Source organism: Trifolium pratense, linkage group LG5, assembly GCF_020283565.1.
Source record: "Trifolium pratense cultivar HEN17-A07 linkage group LG5, ARS_RC_1.1, whole genome shotgun sequence".
Taxonomy (NCBI): domain Eukaryota; kingdom Viridiplantae; phylum Streptophyta; class Magnoliopsida; order Fabales; family Fabaceae; genus Trifolium; species Trifolium pratense.
This window is the reverse complement of record NC_060063.1, coordinates 45,016,658-45,041,013: the sequence shown is the minus strand read 5'-3', so window position 1 is coordinate 45,041,013 and position 24,356 is coordinate 45,016,658. Positions and strand designations below refer to the sequence as shown.

General features: G+C 32.1%; 1 protein-coding gene across 1 annotated transcript; it reads right to left on the bottom strand.

Moving 5' to 3' along the window:
- Positions 1–11,422: 11,422 nt before the first annotated feature.
- On the bottom strand, positions 11,423–13,798 carry LOC123885133 (transcription factor MYB26-like). The gene is made up of 3 exons (XM_045934389.1): positions 13,498–13,798; positions 13,262–13,391; positions 11,423–12,582 (listed from the first exon to the last, which is right to left on the bottom strand). The coding sequence occupies exons 1-3, from the start codon at positions 13,628–13,630 to the stop codon at positions 11,784–11,786; spliced, it is 1,062 nt and encodes a 353-aa protein (XP_045790345.1). The 5' UTR covers positions 13,631–13,798; the 3' UTR covers positions 11,423–11,783.
- Positions 13,799–24,356: the final 10,558 nt, after the last annotated feature.

The following is a 24,356-nucleotide window of genomic DNA, read 5'->3' as shown; positions in this document are numbered from 1 at the left end:
CACAATCATAGACACTAGAAATGTGCAACACTATTAATCAACTAATACAAGATATATAAGAAATGTGTAACACTATGAGCTAACACTCACTAACTTGTTTTTCAAGTAACTTCATTGTTGTCCCTCACTTTGCTATCATTTTATTGTCAAGTAGCCTAGTAGCTATAATTTCACCTTTTAAGGTGAATAAGTGGGTGTATCGTGGTTCGAACCACGATCCTTGCAATAATATACAATGTTATGCTCACGGAAACTTCACTTTACTATCATTAACATACTGTTAAACGTAATAATCTCGCGTATTTTATTTTTACTATAAAAATCGCTTTATAATATGTTAAATTAAATAGGTATATATGCATATGTCAACATCAAATATTGGATTAGTGTTGACACCAAAATTGTAAAGTTTATGATATTGAGAAAATCTTGGTGTTAAATTTTGAAAAGAAGTAAAAAACTCATTTCGACGGTTTATGCGAATATTAATTAGAGTAGATTTTACCAATTTAATTGGAAAATGAATAAACTGATCGAAGATGCCAACTATATTTTAGTCGAAGATGCAAGTCTCAACTTTTATGTATGTTGGTCGAATCATGTTGATTAAGTTTGGTTAATTATTTTGATTGGCTTTGGTTGAAAAGATCAAAATATATAGCATTTATCAATATGGCAACAAGCAGGAAGCAACACGTGAAGCAAGGCAAACACATGCAAGTGGAAGTTATTTTTATTTGACTTGTAACTATGCCAAGTGTAAGGCTATGCTATTAGAAGTTATTTCCTGTTTTAACTTAGACCGTAGGATCTAGTGGTAGTTTTTCCTGCAAGGTCTATATATATCTGTTTGTAATAAGAACAAGGGGTTGAATCCTATTTTATGAAAGTCTTGCAACACCCACGCCGCGGTGGCAAACGGGTTCAAGGGACGGACATAGATGGATTCTAACCACTATTTACATTCAAATGTCACTTAATCTTTCAAGTCCTTTAAAGTTTCTGCACTTTATCATTTCATTGCAATTTATTTTCAGGTTCTTTAACTTTTATTTGCAAATCTTTTAACAAGTTTATGCAAATTTACTTTAATCCTTTTTGTATTTTAATCTGATCATTTGACTTAGTCGAATCAGTCTGTTTTTAATGCATTTAATGCAAATCAGACAATAAATGTTCAAGTAAAAGATGATGAACATTCATATTTTTCTAGAAAATAACACACAAATATGTTCCGAGATTTACTAGTTGATCTCTCAAGTAATTAATTTAAACTAGCGGTTGTTTACTAAAAATCAGTGTAAACAAATAGTAAAAAAACATAAAAATCAAATATTGAGAGATTCCGTTTAATTTAAACTTTTGTATGCTTTTTCGGCCATAACTTTAAAATTGAGTTATGAACAATTTTGTCGTTTAGCCTATTTTGGTGCTGAAAATATTTTATGGGTATCTATATAATAATCTTCTTTAATTTGATGAGGAACAGCTAAAGTGACACACAGTGTGTTGGTGAATCTGTGCGTGGTCCATTTAGAGCATGATTTAATTTTGATTATTGACTAAATCAATAGAGTAAGGACCAAACTAATAGTAGCTGTTGTGTTGCATCATTACATATATTGTGTTTAGACTTTAGACTAATGGACCACAAGATATATTTTCAATTAATTAATTATTTTTCTTTTCTTCTCATGTATGTCTAGCTAATAAGGCTAGTCATTCGAAATTCTAATCATGAATTGTTGTTTTACGAATACCAGAATCTTCTATAACACTCCGTCCATTCCTTAATATAAGCTCTCTTTGCAATTTTTCACGCTTATTAAGAAAAGTTTGTAGTGTAATAAATGTATACTTTTTGAGTATTACAATTACTATATTGTCCTTTGTGAAAAGATGTATTTATAGTTAATTTTACGTATTTCAATGCAAAGTAGGATTATGTTTGGAAAAGTAGTAATAAAAGTATCTAGGGAATTGAAAAGAGATTTATATTTAGGGACAAAATGTGCTTATAATTAGGGACGGCGAGAGTATATGGGCAAGCAGAGCTACAATGTGGGAGGGGGGGGGGTGTGGGGAGGGGGTTGTTAGCCCAAATACAATTGGGCTTTAAATAAAGAAAGCCATGTGACAAAATCTATGATCGTCTTTGCAATCACAAGCAATCATGGAAAATACCAATTAAAATATTAATGTCCAAAGTCATCCGAACAAATCGATAATAAGTCATGAATTTCCACTTTCATAATAAAGCCAATGTGAAATATTCTGATTTTTCACGTCATAACCTTTACGCTGATTTTCAAACATGAAATATACTGAATTAGCTCTTGCCTCCAAGGTGAGAACTATAGATAATTCTATAAGCTTTCCAACAAATAGAATACCTCAATCGTGTTATGGAGTCCGAGGAAGTTTGGGAGAAATAATGAGTCAATATTTCAGGACCACAAGAGAGGGAGATGCCACATCTCCACCCAAAATCTTAAAGCGTTAGATTAATGGGTCATATCTTTTATAAATCAAACATTATTCTTATTCATAGTCGATATGAGACTTAATCACTCACACTTAAAACCCAACAAATCGGACATCTATAACTCCTGATACAAGAAAAACAAGAGAGACAGGTCTAAATCTATACGAAAATAAAACTTTGAACCAAAATCAATTGGTTCTTTTTATTCTATTATTGAATTCGTTCTTCTTTTAAAGGGACATCATATATTAGGATCACATAGTGACACTTTGGCTATCACAATGTATCTTCACACATGTATTCTTGATCGAGTAATACACAACTCTCTTTCATCCAAACAACAAGAGCAATATATTTTGTTTGAGTAGTATATAAGGAAACCATAGATCGTTGATTAGCCTTCCAACTAATAACCGTCCCAAACAATGTAAACACAAAACCCGATAAAAGTTTCCGTGTAACCACATTCCCTGCATAGTCCGCATCTACTCAACCTTCCATAGCATCTTTCCCTTGAGTTTACAATGTGTACTTCAAACCACCCCTAAAAGATCCATTCAAATATCTCAAAACTCACTTCAAAGTTTGCCAATGAACGTCTATCTCAATTTTAGATGTACTCCAAAAAGCACTGAATTATATCATTGGATATTGTCATATTGTTGCCTATATGTCTCTAAACTATGGTTGTTTCGATTTTGGAATAGATCGTAGATACATCAATGGTATAGGCTTCTAGTCTAGCATATAATCCGCTTCTAGTCTAGCATATAATCCGGACGTGGATGAACAAATAAGAAGAGTGGCTAAGTGGATGATTATAATAAATTTGGGCCTTATCTTTCTTTTTATTGATCAGGTAACTTAATGATTAAAAATTTATTTTTTAAGATGAATTATTGAAAAAATTTAGGAACTCCGCTGCCTGTAAATATAATGTGATATTTTTACCCACCGAGTTATATCCATGAAAAATGAACCTTTGTATATTTACAATGTTGTGTGTGCTTTAAAATCTCAAGTTTTTTTTGTCAGTTTAAAGTTACTACCTCACGCGCGGGGTGCATAGATGCATATATAATGTTGAAACAAAAGGAGGACTTTCGCACTTTTGGCTATTGTCTCATGTGCGGGGCGCGTGGGCTAGCAACAGTATGAAACTGCATATTTCATAGAGATTTGAGAGCATCAAAGTTGAGTTTTTTGAAGTCCTATGATGACATCCGTCATATTAGTATTTTTAATTATAATTTTATAGTATTTTAGTAAATTTTTATTAGAAAACGAAGAAAGAATTTTGTAAAAACTTTTCATTTCTTGATTTGTATTTTCATTATTGTGAACAGTTACAATAAGCTCTTTTAAATAGAGCTGTAATCACTGATGACATGTGGCAATGCCACATCAACAATCTCTAACTAACCAAGTGTCAAATCAGCAAGGCCTAACCAACTGTTAACAACCTAGTGTCAGCTCAGCATTATACAACTAACTAGACTAATGTTTTATTCAATTTGTTACATTTTGATTACCAATCATATATTCTAATAGTTTTTAGGTGTATTACATGATCAAAGAGATGATTTTGCCCTCTTTTAGTACACAAACAAAAAAACTTTGGACGGTAAAAGAACGGCAACAAACATGCTTTTTTCATAAAGTTACACTTTATGCTTCTTATATTTTACGGTGAAAAGACTTTGGACGGGAATTTTTTTAGAGAGACTTGAAACCAAACACTCTATTAAGGAGAGAGGATCCCCTCAATTGGAAAAACACTTGAGAAAATATTGTCTTACATCTAGACCTTTAGAATATAAAATGAAAGAATTTTATAATTTCAATTAAATGGAGAAAAATGATTTAAGATTAGACAATTGAGAAAAAAAATATGAGAGAAAAAATATTGAGAGAATTTGTTCTCCCTTTAATTGAGATGTATCTTTAATACACAACTGTAAATTAAAGTGTGTATTTTTTTTTTCTCTTTTACATTATATACCCTTCTCATGTGTTAAACTTAAAGGATATATATATTGATCCAAACAATAAAACACCACCACGCCTACTGGCAAGTATTATTTTATTTTAGAGGTGAAGAAAATGATCGTTGAAATTTTTTAGTTGTTGCAAATTTCAGTTAATTATCATTCAGTGACATCTGATCAATCACTGTTGGGAAAGCAATCAGAAAGAATTTCCACACAATAAAAATTAAACAGGATCTTCAAACAATAAATATATAAAACTAAACAAAATTAACTCACAATAATATTTTACTACCAAATATGCAATAATATAATACTAAATCTGCAATTTTTACAAAGCAATATTGCAACCTAGCTATCCTATGAAGCACCGCGACACGACACGGACACTGCGACACGACACAGAGACTCACAACTACCCAAGTCCAATTCATCCAAAAGACTAGAGTCATTGTAGTAAACAAAACTCAATATAACTTTCCATATTTATCGGATGTCCCCGGGAAAATAATTTTCTATATTTATAATACTCTTCTACCTCTTTCTTTTTCTAACTACTAGATGTGAGACTTTTAAATGAGTATCCCATCGATAGACTCAAATATTATATCAGATTTTTATATTTCTCTTATTCATTTTTATAAAACCAACTTATAAAATAGTGATATCACTATTCTCAAAACCCGAATTGAATGGAATCAGATTTTGTGCTGTCAAATAAGCACACAGTAACACGCTGTTTTTATTTTAAACCGTCCGATTTGATTTTAATGGCTGAGATCAATTTGATTAAAAAAACTCAGTTTTTAATCTAAGCCGCCCGATATGAATTTAATGGACGAGATTAAAACTGAGTTAAACCGCGTGCTTTTTGGACCGTAGCAAATCCGGGTCCGAATTGAATGTAGTGATATTTGAAAAATTACCCTTAAACACATGGATGATTAAAAATATTAGGGTCATACTAACTAGTGCCCTGGGGACACTAGTTAAAAATAGAAAAAAAATTGCATTGAAAATAACACTTTATATTTTACAAATATTAACTAGACAAAAATTTTCAATGTAGTTTTGCTGCGCTTCCTTAACTAATGCCCTTGAAACACTAGTTAATATTTTTCAAAATAGACTTAATTAGTATTTTGATCCTTTAAAGAATTTTTTGATTTTACATTGATTCTTTAATGAATAAACGTTCAATTTTAGTCCCGTAAACGTTAGTGCGTCACTATTCATCATTAACTTCTTTACCATCTTCTGCCTTCCAATCTTCTTCATCATGTCAACTTCATTAAAAAAAAACCCAAAATTTAGAAGCACAACAACATGAACAAAATCCCCAAATATTTAAAAAAGGTTGTCATGAACAATATCTCAAATGAGTTGTCATGATTCTAAAAAACAAGATTTGTTGGGTCTGTTTGAAGATCTAAGTCTGGAAAATGAAGAAGATTTATGTTTCATTTTTAATTTTCTGGGCTGAAGGGTTTTTTTTTTCTGGATTGTTTAAAGCTGATGAAGATGAAGCATATGGGAGGGAAGAAGATGAAGAAATGGGGAATTTTTTTGAAGGAAGATATGAAATTTTGGGTTTGTTTGAATGAGTTGATGAAGGTGAAGAAGAAAGGGAAGGAAGACGAAGAAGAAATAGTGAATTTTTTTTACCAACGATGGTGCACTGCTAAATATGGTAGACAGACAAAATAATCTAGTGATTTTTTTTTTTTTCTTTTCAAATAGAACAAATGGTTAAGATTAAAAAATATATTGAAGTATATAGTAGACCACCTATAATGTTGGTCCACCTATAATGGAGGGAGTAGACACTATAATTTTTTTCACTTCACTAGTGTTTTTTAGGTACATTTTCACTTCACTATAGTGTGTGGACTTGCTTACGAGGTACTCAAAACTATAGGGCAGCCTTATATATTTTCTTTTTCACCTTTTGCTGAATACCATGTGACAAAAAGATCAAGCAAAAGCAATTGAAGCTGGGCATGGGTCATAAGAAAGATGAACCTTCTAATCTTCTATACGGTTTCTATCTATGGGATAGTGGAAAAAACTAATCTAAGAGCCCTTGATAAAGTAATAAAGTTAAGAAAATGTGTCTTTCATAGTTATGGGCCCTTATAAAATATAATTATTGAGGAAAGCCTTGCATGTCAGCACGAGGGTTTTTATGAACTTTTTGTCTACAATTTTTTAATACTACAAAAATGAAATGATTGAAAAACAATTAATTATCAAAGATTCAAAATCATAGCACATCAATTCAAATAAAAGGGGTATGCAATATGCATATAGATCAGCTCATGATTTCAATTTTGACCCCTCCACACTAAAGATAGAGATTGTGTGATTGAAAAGACTTGAGTTCTCATATATTATTCCCACATGTTCATACCTTATCGTCAATTCTTCGAATTTTAGAAAGACTTATGATAATTTAAAGTTCAAAATAAAGATAAATAAAATATAGTTAAAAATTATTTTATTTAAAAATTAAATTTAAATTCTTTAAATGATTTCTCTGTTGGTGAATATTATACGCTTGAGCTCGATTACTTGGTAATTAATTAATGCATACTGTTATAGAATTTGTCAAAATAAATAAAATTAAATCATAAAATTTAATTATTTAAGTATTGAGAATGTATAAAAGTTTCCTATCAATGTCTAGGCATAACAAGAGAATCCATACTTGGAGATATCCACATGAACCCGCTTTGAATGGAAAAATCCGAATTGATTGTGTTTGAATTTTTTTTTTTTTTAATATCAAAATACAGGGATATAGCGGGTTATGGGGACATCAGAATCTATTCCCGAACTTGTTCTGTTTATGTCAAAATTATATTTTTACCTCTCTTAATTTAGAAACTTTTTAACAAATTTTTAAATTACATTCATTTGTTTATTTTTATTTTTAAAGGGGCCCTTAAATAAGTCGTTTTCTCTATATTTTTTATAAAAAAAATAATTTAAATTGTTTAGGCAAGGTAATTTTGGGATTTTTACTTTTTATTTTTAATAAAATAAAATACAAGTTCATGCAAGAATATGACAAAACAATTATAAACTAACCCGATTAGATATGAAGTTCAATTTTTTTATCTCCATTGAAGAACGAAGATAACCAAATTCTATCAAAACATGTATGTCCCTTCCCCGACCCGTTGTCATATGTCCAATCAAATCATACTAATTAGTCTATACTTATAAAATTAACCATACTAATTTATCATTGTTTGATATCATAATATTAGTTTCCTACAAAAAATAAAATCATAATATTAGTTTAAAACGATGCACGTAATAAAATATACTCTCCAATGTATAATATTAATAATTGTCGCATTTGAAAATTTAACATAAATTAATAAAATATGATAAATAAAAGAAAATGATATGATTTTATAAAATTATTCATCTTAACTATTGCTGTATTTTTCATTGAAGGTGTGGGATGAATTGTTCAATTGAGTTGAGTTAAGAAGCAAAATGACTAGGGTTTAAGTCCTAGTAGAAAAATACCATCATTAACAATTAATTATTAACTTCGACATTTTGAAAAGAACAAATAAACTATAAAGGAGATAAATACTATCATTTATAATTAATTACTAACTTTAATACTTTTTAAAAAAAAACTATTAGTGCATTTCTGTTGTCATAAATATAAAGTAGAAATTAAATATCGTGGTTAAGGGTACAACAATTTTTTTTTGATAAGAAACAATATATTATAAAGGAGTACAAAGGGGTACTCATTCCCTCACAATATAAAGCAAATTATAGTTTGCTTTGAAGACATACAATAGGATCTAAACACCATTCAAAAAAAGTGAAAGAGGACTTACGGCCAAAACGACCCTTAAACCAAAACCAAGAAAAAGTTTTAATATCATCTACAAGTTTGGAAGCATCCGGTAAGGCTCCATTAAAAACAACATTATTTCTAAGCTTTCATAAGCACCATGTAGTGGCCAGCCAAATCAAATGACGAATCCGATTACCTTTTTTTGATTTAACCAAAGAACCAAAGGATAAAAAGTGATTCCAATCTTCCAAGCCTGCCGGTAAACTCTGTCCTAACCATCTATATATAGTTTCCCACACACCTTTAACAAAAGAGCAATTGAAGAATAGATGGGAACAGTCTTCCATATGCATATAACAAAAAATACAAGAAATATCATGCGGATTATTCAATATACCTCTATGATGAAGGGCTGCCCGCGTAGGTAGCTTCTCTAGAAGCAATCTCCAACCAAAAATATTAACTTTAGATGGAACATCATTTTTCCAAAGCTTTTGGATAGCATCCAAAACATTTGACTCCAAAACAACCGTGTTAGAAAATTGAAGCAACAAACTATAACACGATTTAACCGTAAAGAGGCCAACCGAATCCGGCACCCACCGCCATCTATCCGACCTCGCTTGATCAAAAGGACAATCAAGTAAAAGTTGCTCAAGAGCTCGAAGATGATGTGCGTCATTGTCAGAAAGTTCTTCACACCACTGCCAATGCCACTCGATATCTGTTCCATTTCGACTCAACCTATCTGAGATCAAAACATCCTTAAAAGCTTCTTTTGCATACAGATTAGGATATAATTCACCAAAACTGTTATTTCCAAACCACTCGAATTTCCAAAATCCGATATCATTACCATCACCAACGCAACAACCCACATTTGATTTGAAGCAATCCTCATCAGCCGTTCTGCCTATGCTCAAAATATCCCTCCACCAAATAGAGTCCTTAGCCCCAACCTGAGGTGTTGTTCCAGTCAAAATTTTAGTAGGTAGAAGCCCATATCTATACCGCAACAAATCAGCCCACACCCCCTGTCTTTCATCAATTAATCTCCATTTTCATTTGCTAAGCAATGCCGTAAGGGTACAACAATTAATGTTGCATTAGAAACTAAGAGTGACAAATCATAGGTAGTAACTAAATTTATTAAAATAATTTACATTACTTGTACATGTATAACAATCAATGATAATTTTCGGTAAAAAAAAACAATCAACGATAATTTAACAATGCCCATGAACCATGCATGTTCTCATATGAAAACCTTACGGAGAGTTCGGCCTCAATGTTAGAAAAATTTGGTTAATAATTGTTCCCAACAGGAATAAAACTCGGGTGCTTTCGAACAATACGTTTTAGAGAAAACTTATTAATCATTTGAGCTCAATATCTTGATTTTCATGTTTCGTTTTTAGTTTTTCTTATGATATATTTAGTGGTCCTTTAAATGTTTTATATGCATATATTTGCTTCTACTTTATTTTGTTTCTATTTTTAAATCAATTTATGTGTATCTTTTATATTTTTGGATGATATTTTTAATTATGTGTATCAATACTGAATTGGTCCAAGTAGTTAGGATCTTAGTCCCCTTAATTCTCTGATTTATAATAGTGCGAGTATTATTGAATATAACTCTTAACAAACGTTAATCCATATAACAATAGTTCACCGATCAACTAAGGCTGTTGTTGGTTATTAGACTACTTATTTGCATCCTATAATATAATTGAAATTACTTTTATAGTTGGGGAGTCCTGGGAGCTCGAAAGAATAACGGGTCAAATAATTTATGATCACAAGAGAGGGAGACGCCACATCGATCTCAACCCAAAACCTTAAGATATTAGATTAATGTATCATCTCTTATAAATCCAACATTTTTTTCATCTGTTCCCCCACCAAGCCGAACTACCACTTCAGGAGAAGTAACAAATCAAATGCTCCAGTACCACAGGAGAGGGGGACATCAACACAAATTAAAGTATTAGGTTAATGAGTCACCTCTCTTATAATCAAATATTCTTTTCATTTATAGTCGATATGAGACTTAATCATTCACACTTAAAATCCAAACATTTATATATTTTTTTTTAAAAAAAAAACCAACATTTAATTATAGTATATGATATAAGTTGATTTTATAAGTTATATAAACTTGAAAACTTATTAAAATAAGCTAGAAAAAAAACTTATAAAAGTTGTCATAATTAACTGTTTTCATAAGCTCTCTTAAACAATCTCACAAAATTTTAGCATATAAACTTAAATAAATCAATTCAAACAAATTTTAAACTTTTCAATATAATCTCTCTCACCTACGAATCAAAAACCCTCAAATCCCTTATATATAATTATGGGCCTCTTTGTTAAAATAGATTTTTTTAAAATAGATTCTTGTAGTGTTACATAATTTTGTGTAAATTAAATTTATAAAGAAATTTTTTATAAAAGCTTCAAATGAAAATTTGGTTTGAATAGTTATTCTTAAAATGTGATTTTAGGTATTTGATCATTTTATTGAAACTTCTTTTGGATATCAAAATTTCAAAAAATCATTTAATTTTGACTATGTTTTGATCTTCAATAATGTGTGTTTATGTTATACGGTGTCAAAATTAGTGTTTCAATTTAGAAAAGACGAATATAACAAAACTTATAATATTTTGAAAATCGATTTTAAAAAATTTATTTAAAAAAATATAAAGAAAAAATCCATTTTTTTAAAACTGAAACAAACATGCCCTATATATCCTCTCTATAATCCCTTTTCATTCAATTCCTCCGATCTCTCTCGCTCCCCATTCATTCCAATCATAAAGGATATGCATTCTTTAGAGAGAAAATTTTAATTAAACATGTTTATCTTTGATTGCAAGATAGTATATATCTCATTCTTATATATTGGTGCATGCTTCAAAAAGTTCTTATTATATGATAAAGTATAAAGTATATGCATGCTGGTCTCGTACCTATGTCACATTTAAGGACACTAGCTTAATTGACCATCGATGTTGTGTCATTGTGTACACACGGCTTTTTATTTTGTTGTCATCCATAAAATGTCAGGAGAGAGAGAGAGAGAGAGAGAGAGAGAGAGAGAGAGAGAGAGAGAGAGAGAGAGAGAGAGAGAGAGTGTTACAATAACCTTAAAGTGGCCAGTACAATAAGGTGGCATACATACGTACATGCATGAAAATGAACCTTGAAGTTTGTAGCCAAAAAAAAATTAACCTTAAATTAAAGTACATTACATATTTATTGAACTTCAACAAGCATCACTTAATGCAAGTGCCTGAACAAGCAATGTTCAGGTTAACAAAATAAAATACAATCTACACACACTTTAGAAAGGGAAGGAAAAAAAAACAATAATCCTACATTACACAATTAAATGATGATTGATAATTAAGTTATACAACACCCTCTATATATAAATAGATAAAATTAAATTACCATATATAGTACCAATGCTTTTTAATTAAGGCTCCCATCCTAAAGTCATTATATGGTTTGTGACAATTTGGCTACTTGTGGATGGCAATGATGACATGAGTGCATCAATATTGTAATCCAATTGATTAGCTTCCAAAATTTGATCTTGTGGATAAACAATACTAGATGTGTAGCACTCAATTTTTGTTGAAGTCTCATGTTCTTGGGAATTAGATGAATCTAGGATGCTACAAACATAATCCTCAAGGGTTTGATCATTGACTAATTTAGGCATAATTGGTTGATCAAGTTCAACTAAGTGAGGATCATCATGATATTGATCATATTGTTGCATTAATTCAATTGGGTTGATTAATTTGTCAACACTATTAAGTGGGGTTGTATCACTTTTGGAAATTTGATTTTCTTGATTTGACTTGAGATGAAGAGCTACACAATCCAATGACCATGTATCTTCATAAGGTGTAGGGTTTGATATTGGTTGTACTATTTCTTGAATTGGATTTTGAATGTGAATGAAATTGGATTTATATTGATTATTGATGTCTACCTTTGTATCAATTTGGTGAAAGCCTTGTTGATTTGGAGATGAGGTTGGAAGATATAGCTGATCTTGATGGTGATGATTGATATTTAGTATCACATTAGGATTAGGGAAGAAACTATCCATAGAACCAATATTGTAGGGGGTGTGAATATTAGAAAATGTGGTGAAGGATGGAATAAAATCATGAGAAAAGAGTTTTTTCTTTATGCTTGAATTCCAAAAGTTTTTCACCTCGTTATCTGTTCTTCCTGGTAAGTGCTTCGCAATCTGAGCCCATCTGTCCAAAATAAGTGTCAAATATATTTTTCCATACATATTAAGAAAAGGATAATCTTAATATGTGCATATATGGCACATGTTAAGGTAGTAAAAATAGAAATTATGCCTTAGAATTTGTGCATTTTAACTTTTCAAGCATTAAATGTCTTGTATCATTAAATGTTAAATTTCTATATTAAGATACCTTATCATGTGCCCTATATGCACATGTTAACAAGACCCTTAAGAAAATCATTAATAATTAAATGAAAGAGATAAGTTGAAAGTTATGCAAACAAAAAAAAATTGGAAAAAAATTATTAATGTTACAACAGAAAAAGTAAATGTTAATGATTCAACCTTTTATATGCTAAAACGACATTTATTCTGTAACGAAGCGAATAGAAACAACCTTTTGAATTTTGAGAATAGCAAATGTTAATGATTCACATGTAAAGAACATTAGAGTATTCTACAGTATACTCTTCCGGTCACAAATATAAGCAAAAATATATTTTTTCAGATTCATTGAATAACAGATGTATTTGATCTGTATTATAGTTCAAGTGGCCAGAGGAGTATGTTAAAATGACATTTATTTTAGAACAAAGTGAATAGAAACAACGTTTTAAATTTTGAGAATAGCAAGTGTTAATGATTCACATGTAAAGAAAAAGGGTCATATGTAATGGATATACCTATTGCCTAGAATGCTATGGAGTTCTATAATGAGTGCAGCTTCTTGATGAGAAAAACTTCCACGTTTCAAATCAGGTCTTAGATAATTTATCCATCTTAATCTGCAACTCTTTCCACATCTTTGAAGACCTATACAAATCAAGATCATGATATATATAAATGAACATATAGTAAGAAGAAAAAAAAACTATATATTTAATGAAATAGTATATAGTATAAAGTTTTTTTTTAGTACCAGCAAGTTTTGGAACTGAGCTCCAACAACCATGTCCATAAGTTGTGATGTATTTGATGAGTTTTTCATCTTCTTCAGGTGACCATAATCCTCTTTTCACCTTCTGTTTGTTGCAACAAGAGTGATGTACCATTTTTTTTTTCTCCTTAGTTTGATCAATAATAAGTCTCAAATTATATGTAAGCTATTTTGGTATTATTTGAAAAATAATGAAAGAAATGACAGTGGAAAGACCATCTTCTATGTTTGGCTTTAGGTAAAGAATAGAATAAGTTGCATTAAATTATGAAAAGAATGGTGTAAGCAGAGTCACAGAATAAAGGATGATATATAATGCAAAAACTGTGAGTACACTTGAAGTGGTGAATTCAATCAATATGGAAGTTGTACAATGGTGGCCCAATATTTAAAGTTTATTGGAAAACAGATAAAAGCTTTGCAGCTGGTTGAAGCTGCAAGAGCATATGAGACCTTACAAAAGTATACAATTGCTAGGGTGGTAAATAGGGATGCGGATTTCATGTCGTAAAGTTTAACACTTATTTCTCACAGTTTTAATTTATGACCGTCTGATTTAACATGTGTGGTTGAGATTATTTTAAATGACTTTTTTATTTTATCTGGATGAATCGTTTGATCAATATTTAAAGGCCTAAATTGAATACTTGTGTAAAAACTGTGTTTTTTTACTATAGCAAAACTCAATATGGTAAATAGTCGCAAGTGGTTTTACTATGAATAAGTTAAATATATTTATAGTCTTTATATTTGGCTCGCTTTTTAACAATAGTTCCTATTTTAAAAACTGTTTTTTTTTTTTACAAAATTTTTAAAAACTGTTTTAAAAAAGAGTTTAATTGATATGCACTGACGGTGTAAAATAGTTTTACACGATCGTCCAATAAATAACCATCATTTTGCTATGTCATGTCAAGAAAGTGGGGTGAAGTGGGGTGATGTGGCGAAAAACATGGTTGGTATTGGTTGAAAGTGTAAAATTATTTTACACCGTCGGTGCATATCAATTAAATCCTTTAAAAAACTTATAGTTTGCTTTCGTTATATATAATTTAGTCGATTTGTTTGTTTTCTTAGACGGAAAGCTGATGTGGCACACAGTAAACCCGATTAAATATGTTGTTGTTCTCTACATTTTGCTCGCTTTCGATAAATAATCCCTACATTTCAAAACATATTTTTAAAAACCATACATTTTACACCTGTTACCAAATTTAGTTTCTCTAGTTTGTTTTAATTCATAAAATAATCGATAATTTATTAATTAATTGACTTAATGTATTGATACATTCGAATCTTCATATATACCGCATAAACTCTCATTATAAACTTTAATAAAAAAAGGAAAAGCAAAGTGTCCCCGTCCACCACTCGACCCACCACCACTTGGATTTGAAACATCTTTTTGCTTCTCACCACCGCCGGTGATGTTGTCTCTTTGATGTGGAAGTTACGATTGTAGTTACAAGTGTGCATTTAACGATTCTAAACTTCATTACCCCCAACATAAACTCGTCACAGCTATGGCACCTATATTGACATGTGTCAACACACCATTTGTCAGCTCAATTAAACAATACCCAACATAAGTATTAAATTTGTACCTAATAAAAAACATAAGTATTATATTAATAATGGATAATAACTTTAAACCAAAATATATATAAAATAAAATAATGGATAATAACATAAAAGATCTTAAAGATGAAGCCACTAAATTGAGTCTAATTATATCGAATTTGGGTAGTATGCATAAAATTTGGGTTTGATCTCTACTCCATTTGTAACAAATAAAAGTCCTAAAGGCATGTTAAACGTTCAACGAAAAGTTAACTCAAACATCAATCGTTAGTTGATCTAGTGATGATTGACGTTGAACTTGATATGGAGGATCACAACTTCATTGCACATGCGATCTGGAGAGGACTACTCCACCCCTTGATAATTTGACGGTAGTTACCCAACAACTAATAAAATAAGTCACAAAAATAGATTTGCATGTGGTACTCACAACTAACTTGTAATTAATTTTTATTTTTACATGCACATGCCTTGTTCTCATTGGTTGTTGGGTAAATATCCCAAATTAACAAGTGGTAGTTTAGAAAGAAAAAAAAAACCTTAACTAATATGAATTCACCTAATTTAATTATCTAAATTATTTATTTAAATCTAGTTAAACACTCTATTATTCATTCATTTATTGTTTGAGAAAATATTAAACCACTATTATTGTGAAACGACATAAAAGAAAGAAATCAGATTCTTGCTGTAAAAAATAAATCGTTCCCGAGAATATCTAGGTGTTGTTGCTTCTGAGTGAAAATATTTGGAATGCTTATGACAAAAGGAAAACTAGTTCAAATAAGATTTTTTTTTTTCTTTTTCTTTTTTTGGTTTATTAACCCTTTGATTTTCAAGGAAAAGGGAGTCTCCATAACTCAAAGTTCGGCCGTGAAATAAATAATTAAAGTCCGATTAAGAATTGTTTCCACCAGGAATCAAACTCGGGTTCTCCCAAACGATTCATCATAAAATGAATTCATTAACCACGTCAATCCAATATCTTAAAAAAAAAAATTTGTATGTAGGCTAATGGCTAGTATTATATCCTTAAAGTGGATAAGTAGAATGACCGATTCGAACCCTAATCTCCTACATATATAATATAATGTTTCTACCAACTGAGTTAAGTTCACTGGACTTCTTAATTTTAGTTCAAATAAGATAAAATTTGTTATTAATTGTTGCACATGCTATACATTTAATACTTACCAGATTCTCTATCTATATTTGTAAAACAAACCAAAGACTACAGTTGATAGAGCTTTAGTTTGTTTTATTAAAAGCATATTGAGAAATCATAAGTACATGCAAGAATGCTATGTAAATTCTTTGTCGTGTCGTGCTTTCATATTGATTCGGTATAGGTCATTTTCAGTCAAATATTTACTTCTCTTTACCTCTTTTTTTTCCCTCTCCTAAGATAGTTGGGAATTTTTTTCTTAGGGAAAAAAAAAGATGATTTGTCCTTTGAGATACAATCAATGAATCAATACAAGAAAGTAAGGTAGCATCTGGCTCACTGAACCTTATATATCTTGAATTATTTCTTATAAATGGAAGCGTATTTTCAATATGGAACTACAATTAATACTTAGTCCTTGAGCTATGAATGTTTGGCTAGCACCGCGAATGGCGTGAGCCGCATGCGGGGAGACCCGCACGTACGGTTTTTAGGGGAATTTGGTCGAAAGATCGGCTGGAGTCCACCCGACTAGAGGGATTGAGAAATTAATAGAGGGCAATCACAGAGTCATTGAATGGAGTCCTCTATTTTTTTTTGGAGGTGTTGACCCACACGCAGCGATGATGTGGAGATAAATACTTGCTTTACTTACACATATGAAATTTAATTGGCAACGCACTCCAGACACTCCACTCAGGGCCGGCCCACACTCATGTGTTCGGTGTGCGGCGGTAACGGGTCTCAAAATTTTGAAGCCCTATAATAATTAATATATATATATATATATATATATATATATATATATATATATATATATATATATATATATATATATATATATATAATGTCCATACAATTTCATATGAATATCAATAGACTAATTAGTGGTAGTTTATTATGTTTTTGAGTGTTAGGTCCTTGATTCAAATTCCTACAATATTTTTTTTTTGCATGATTTTAGTCCTAGTTATTTTAATCACTAGGTATGATGTCTCTTTTTGATGTTATATACGATGATAATTATTTTTTATCTGTTTTTATATTATTCACATTTTAAATAGAGATTTTTTTTTTTTTGCATTTTTTATTATGGCTATTTTTAATATTTTTTTTTGAAGAAGCTATTTTTAATATTCAAGCAAGGCCTCCAAATAGTCAGGGAAGGCCACTTATTCACCTTCAACTTAGAATTTCAAGTCATTATACATCTTTTCACAATTTGTTAAATGGGTATAGTGAGGTTGTGCAAGGCGCATGCCGCAAAAACTAGGATTTTTGTCTATCAACAGTGTGTGTTTCCTCCAGCATTCTTCAAAGCTCTTCACAGTAATATGGTCTGAAACATCAAATTCTACAGTCTTCACTTCATTTCTAATCACCAAAACTCTCATAGTGACCATGTCCCAAAAGAATCAATTCATTCATCCGGTAATAAACATAACACGTCTAAGGAATTGTCTTATTCGGGTTATTTTGATCTGAATCAAAGGTCTTCTGAACAATGTATCCAATTTTTCAACTTCTTGCATACTCAACTAAAGCAATTCTAAAGTAACTCAATTTGACTTAAAATAGTTTTAATTAAGGCATTAAAAAAACTCTAAATACATGATGAGATCCAAGCATATTTAACAATAACATGGTGAGAGGATTCTCTGCAGTCACATTTTTCTACAGTAAAATCTTATCCACGTATTTTTTTTGATACATACAATTTAAATTATTAAAATAATAATAGAGGGTGTAAATCTCACTGGACTCCCTCCAATACTGGAGAGGATCCTTGTCCATATAACATGGAGTCATCGTTAATTATTCTCTTATATTTTTGTGGTACAATATTCAATAACTTTGTTAGTAATAAGTGTTAAAACTAACAAAATTAGAGATCAAATTTATTTATTTATTTATTTATTCATCTATTGCTTCTATGTTTATTTTATTTTTTTGTAAATATTGATGAGGGAATCTACACAAAATTGAAATAATAATCTTTACAAGGCCATGAAACAAAACAATAATCGGACTTCAGAAAAAGGGATATCAAATATAACAACCTTCCTATGGTCCTAGAATAGAAGACCCACTTCTCATCTTTAATTTCTTCTATTCATAGCAACCCCTATGAAAGGAATATTGAAAAATTACTCCATGTTAAATAAAGTATTCAGAATCCGTTCAAAATTATTTGACATCTTTTTGGTAGCATTCTATAATTTGTGGCTAATGTTAAAAGATAAAATCAACGTGGGAATTCTGAGAAATTTGTCCCTATTAATCAATTATTAGCAACATATACTTGCTATATACTTTACTTTTTAATTGTCATATTTTCAACAAAATTTTGTTTTTATTTATATATTATTTTCAAAGTTGAATGCAACTTTAATTATTGTTTTATTAATTTTTTATTTTAATTGTTGTTTTATTAATTTTATATTTGCAGAGAAAAATAAGTAAAATGCAATAATACATAATTAAGGACATATAGGTAAATAGTTCTATAAAAAGTAACAAAAAAATTTATTTTACTAAAAAACAATATTTATTTTTTTAAAACAAAAGAACTAGCTCAATTAAGAAAAATAAAAACATCTCAATTAGGTTGACATCTCTTTATTCAACTTAAAAGACAAGCTAATTCACAAAACTCAAGTACGAGCTAAACAAATGACAATTGTCTTGTTAAAAAACTTGAAAAATTCAACAGAAAAAATCAGGTAAAGGTAAAAAAAAAAAGTGCACTATATACTCCAAACAACATTAACAAAATCCATATTTACGGAAGCAAAGTCTATTTTTAGATAATACATTTTAAATACTAGAGGCGATAGTATCCCACCATTGATAATCTAGAATATTCAATTTCAAATTAGCAAGTTAATCTGCACGTTTGTAAGCTCCACACAATAAAGCCAACGGTTGCCTAAACACCAAGGAACTACTCGTGGAAGAATTATGAAAAACCATAGTCACCATCAATACATTGATTAAAAACAATATTATTCATTCATTTAAATTTATATAAGATGGAGAAATATGTGGATTGAGTCAGATTCAATGCTTGTAGTGAATGCCTACAAATCCTCAAATCTGGTGCCTTGGTCTTTAAGTAATCGTTGGTTCAACTGTATTAAGCTTGCAGGTCACATGAACATTATTGTATCTCATATTTTTAGAGAGTGTAACCATTGTGCAGATAGATTGGCTAATGTTGGTCTTAATTTAGGTAGGCTCACCTTGTGGAATGATATCCCTTTTGTTATTAAAGATAACTTTGAATCTAAGAGGCTTCGTAAACCCTTCTATAGGGTTGTACTTAGTTAGGGAGGTTTTGGTCTAGTCCCCCTCCTTTTTTTTTGTATCTCTATCCTCATCTATCTATTTACGTATCTTTTGAGGTAGTAGCACTTTGCTACTCCTCTTTTTTTAAAAAATAAAAAATAAAAAAATTGATATAATTTATTAAAAAGAAACTCAACATCGATCATTTTAAAAAAATATTCTACCAAATATTTTTCAAAAAATCTACCAAAAAAAAGAAATGAATTTGTGAGAAAACTCACAACATTGAAATTAATAGCATAAAATTACATGATCATGCCTACAAATAATGTGACAAAATCAAAGTGATCCGAAATACCAACAACTCTGCATAAGAATCAAAGACATAGAGAAAAGTGAGCAACTTAGCTAAAAAAAAATTAGGGTGGCTCATATGTTATGCTTTTATGAAATTTTATTGATTATATAAAAAGTCATAAAATAACTAATAAAGTACCATATCATAGTGAACAAAAGTATGTAGGCCATGTAGTAGACAGAAGTCAAACTTTAAAGTATTGAAGAAACAGTTTAATTTAAACTTTGTATGCTTTTGTCCATACTCCATAGTATTTGAAATTGACCTATGAACCATTTTGTCGTTTAACCTAATTGGAACTGAAAATATTTTATCGGTATTAGTTTGCAATATAATCTTCTTTCTTTGATGTGAAACAGTTAAAGTGACGCACAAAGGATTCAATGTATTGGTGAATTAGTGGTCCCTTTAGAGCATGAATTACTATTGATTATTGACTAGAGATTAATTGGACCATATAGTATAGTAGCTGTTGTGTTGCATCATTACATAGTGTTTTTGATCATGGACCACAAATTATTAATTTTTTTTATACTCACGTGGAGATAAGAAATGTCTAATAAAGGTTAGTCATCATTTTAATTTTTATCCAAGGCCCCCATATATATATATATATATATATATTATCAAGTCTCAACTCAACTACATCTATTTACAACACTTTAATTTAGTATTTGTTCTGGTAAAAAACAAGGGGGTTTGTATTATTGATCAAATGATGTGATTACACTCAGTTCAATCCCAACAACCCTGGGAGTTTAATAAGTCAGAAATCCCTCCTTTTTTTACAAATGAGAGTATGGAGCTATTTATAGAGCTTCTAGTCTTCTTCTCCAAGCAAGGGTTCCTAAAAATCCGGTCCTTAGCATCTTCTTCGGTGGTATGGCGTGAAAATAGGGATGAGAACCTTGGTCTCCAAGTTATGGCGGTTGCGAGAAGTTTATTTCTTCCTTCTTAAGTTAGCGGTTGATACAAGGAAGGAGAAGATATTTTCAGTAACACAGAATCCACCCTTTTTGGCGTCGCCTTAGAGTTGCAGGTCACGCCCTAGCTTCTAATCGCCTATTGGGTATTTTTGGGTTTACTTGATTTGGGCTTATAATCCTTTTTTACTCTAATTGGGCTTACTGGATATTTTCTTAAGCCCATTGCCCAGTCCACAGCCCCCCAAGCACGAGGGTCCAAAGGAATGAAGTGCTTGAGTAGGGTTCGAATTTTCCCTCTAAAACCTGTAGCGCGGGAAGAGTTTCCTCACGTTCCTCCCCACTTTCTGGCGCACGTTCTTGTACTCCTGGACCATGTTTGTCAACCGCTTCTCCATTCACTGATACCACGATGGGATATTTTCTCTATAAAATGGAGTGTTTGATAGAATCAACTCGTCACATTCTCACCTGCTCTCTTGAAAGCTTTCCTTCTGCAGTATGTCTCCTAAAAGCCTTCCCTTTGAATGTGGTCAGTCTCCTGCTTCCCCCGTCATTAAACGACTCCGCCGTACGCTGAACCTGAGTACGGAGGACTTAATGGACGATTTTGGTGAATTCTCGGAGTTTGTCAAAGAACTTAATGATTATTGCTGGAGGTTGACCAAGGAAGAGAAACGTTTTCTTGACAGTGTGCTGCGTCTGGAGAAGGAACTGAAGGATAGTGCATCCTTTGTGATCGCTGTGGAAAATGTGAAGGAGTGCCACGCCGAAGTCACTGAAGCTGTTGACAGCCAGATAGAGATTACAAAAGAGACTATGGGTGTGCAAGAGGAGATCTTGGGGATATGCTTCAATGAGGAGCGCAGAGTGGATGATCGTCTGGCGATGCTGAATAAGGAGATGAAGCCGCTGGTGAAGAGGAAGAGGGCTCTTCAAGGCGAGATTAGGGATGACATTGCTAAGTTGATTACCCGGCGCCATTCTTTGGTGGACCTTCTGGACAAACAAAGCGAACTAAGAGAGGACCTGAAGCCTATTGACGAAAATATGGTGAAGGCGAAGAGGGTGAAACGGGCATTGGAGGAAATGCACCGTATCGCCGTTGCCGATGCTGGTGAATTGGGGAGTTCTACCATGCCATGAAGTCTTTTGTTTGCTCATCTTTCCGTTTTGTGCTTTTCTTTCTAGTATTTGTAATTTGCTTCCGGATTTTGGGATCTTTGTTATTTTTATTCTGTTTCTTTGCTTCCGTTGTATTTCTTTTGTACGAATTTGAATATTTAAGCAATTTCCTTTACTTATGTGTTGCTCTTATGTCCTTTTTAGTACCGCCTTCCTTTGCAGTCTTTAATAACTAAAATGGGTCAAATTTTGACTTCTTGGAAACGTAAAAGTGACATTTTTCGAGATGGTCAAAACTCGGTGGTTGCAACCGTTCAAGCATTTATTACTACCGTTAATAACGATGTTAAGGTTAAATATTGACTATAAATATCACCTGCTCAAAACTCGAATTTTTATCATCTTGTTTTGAATCTTTAAGATGGAAAATAATAATGCGAAAAAACCTGTTGCTAGAAGTACTCCGCCTCAGCGGAGGAAGAAAAGAGTTGAGGTTTCAACCTCTAACTCCGCTCGCTCCCGAAGGTCTAAGGATGTCAAAAAGGTGGAGGTTATCGTTCTTTCCTCGGATACCTCCGCTTCTGGTAGTGGTGATGAGGATTATGTTTCGTTTCTGGAGACCTATGTTCCTCCTGAGCTTCGTGCTTCCTCGTCCAGTGAAGAAGAGGGGTCCCGGGTCACCGTGGAATCCAAGATGACTTTCCCTGGGCCTGTGCAAAAGGATTCGGAGTCTGATTGATAGGATTTTAGGATTTCTCCATGTAGCCTTGGTTTCTCTTCGTTGTACTTTCCATTTTCTGCTAATAATAAAGATTTTTCTTTCTTGCCTTGAGTAGAATGCATTACTTTATGTCTTGTCTTTCCTTGATTTTTGGCTTTTTCTCGTTTGGCGTTGTTATGGATATCTTTGTTGCGCCCCAAAGGTGAATCAATCTTTTTATCCGGCGGGATAATTAGTCCTGGCGTGATCGTTTTATTAAGGGCGCCACTCTACCCGCCTGTAGGCGTCGTATTTAGTTATCTGACGATAAATCTTCTAAGGTTTATTCTCGAGATACGTGCTTTGACACGTACGTGATCTGACGATGAACCTTACAACTTCAAATTAACTGTTCGGAATAAAGTCTTTAAAATAGGGGTTTTACTCTTTCTTTCCCTTTACTTCTTCTGCAAAATCTTCTACTCCCATTCCGATCCAGTTTACGCTCTCTTCTTCACTCTCTTGATAAAGGTTTTCAACGGTCTCCATTTTAAGACGACTTTTATCTCCCTGCTTCGAAGTCTTCATCCGTTTCATAAGGTATTTCACTTTATACCTTTCTTCTTTTCGTTAATTAGGACTGTTCTGAGTAGGAACCCTAATTTTTCTAATTAGGTTTTAGAACAAATGGTTATTTTGAGGGAGCTAGATGAGGATGAGGGGAGAGTTCCTATTTCTTCTCCTAGTTATCTCGAGTGGGCGCAACAAGTTCGTGCCCACTATACTAGGGCTAACGGCGTTCTTAATAGCCGGGGGTTTTATTCGGAATTGTGGGGTTTTGATGTTGGGAGTAGTAGTAGTGATAGTGATAGCAGTAGTGATAGTAGTAATGACAGTGATTGCGTCATAATCTCCCCTTCCTCTTTCACAGGAAAGCGGAAGAACCCCTGCCGAGATCTGGTCGTTGCTGACTACACTCCAGTCACCATGGAAGTTTCTTCAAAGTATACTAGTGTGGAAATGGTGAGGAGCTTTAGAAAAGCTGTCAAACTCTCTGATTCCCTTCCTCGTGAAGATTTGATTATAACCGAGCCCGTCAAGGAGGGCGAGTTCGTGTTTTTCCAGAATGTTACCCCGCCAGATTATTTCTATCTTTATACTGGCGTGATCCAGCCCCTCAATATTTGGCTGCCTTTCACTTCTTTCCAGGCGGAGATGTTGAGGGTTCTTAATGTCGCCCCCACCCAACTCCATCCTAATAGTTGGGCCTTTATAAAAGCTTTTGAGGTAATGTGTTCAGGTTTTAACCTGGATCCCTCTGTTGGTGTTTTCTTCTCTTTTTACCAAATAAAGAACCTAAAACCTCAATCTCTAGTTTCCCTTAGTAGTCAACCCAACCGTCGTCTCCTAAGCCTATATGCCTCCAATTTCAAAAACTTCAAAGACTCTTTCTTTCGGGTTCGCAATGATGAGAAATTTCCTGATCTGATGTATGATGAGGTTGAGGATCCTTTATTTCCTTTCTATTGGACCAAAAACCCTAGGCTTATCAAGGGAGCCATCTTTGAGGCTTTGAGTGATTTTGAGCAAGATACCGTCAACTTCCTTGATTCCTATGCCCTTATGGATACCGCTGACGTTCTTAGGTGTGAGGGTAATAGTGGCGCCTTGGAAGAATATTTGCGTAAGTGGTAAATTTGT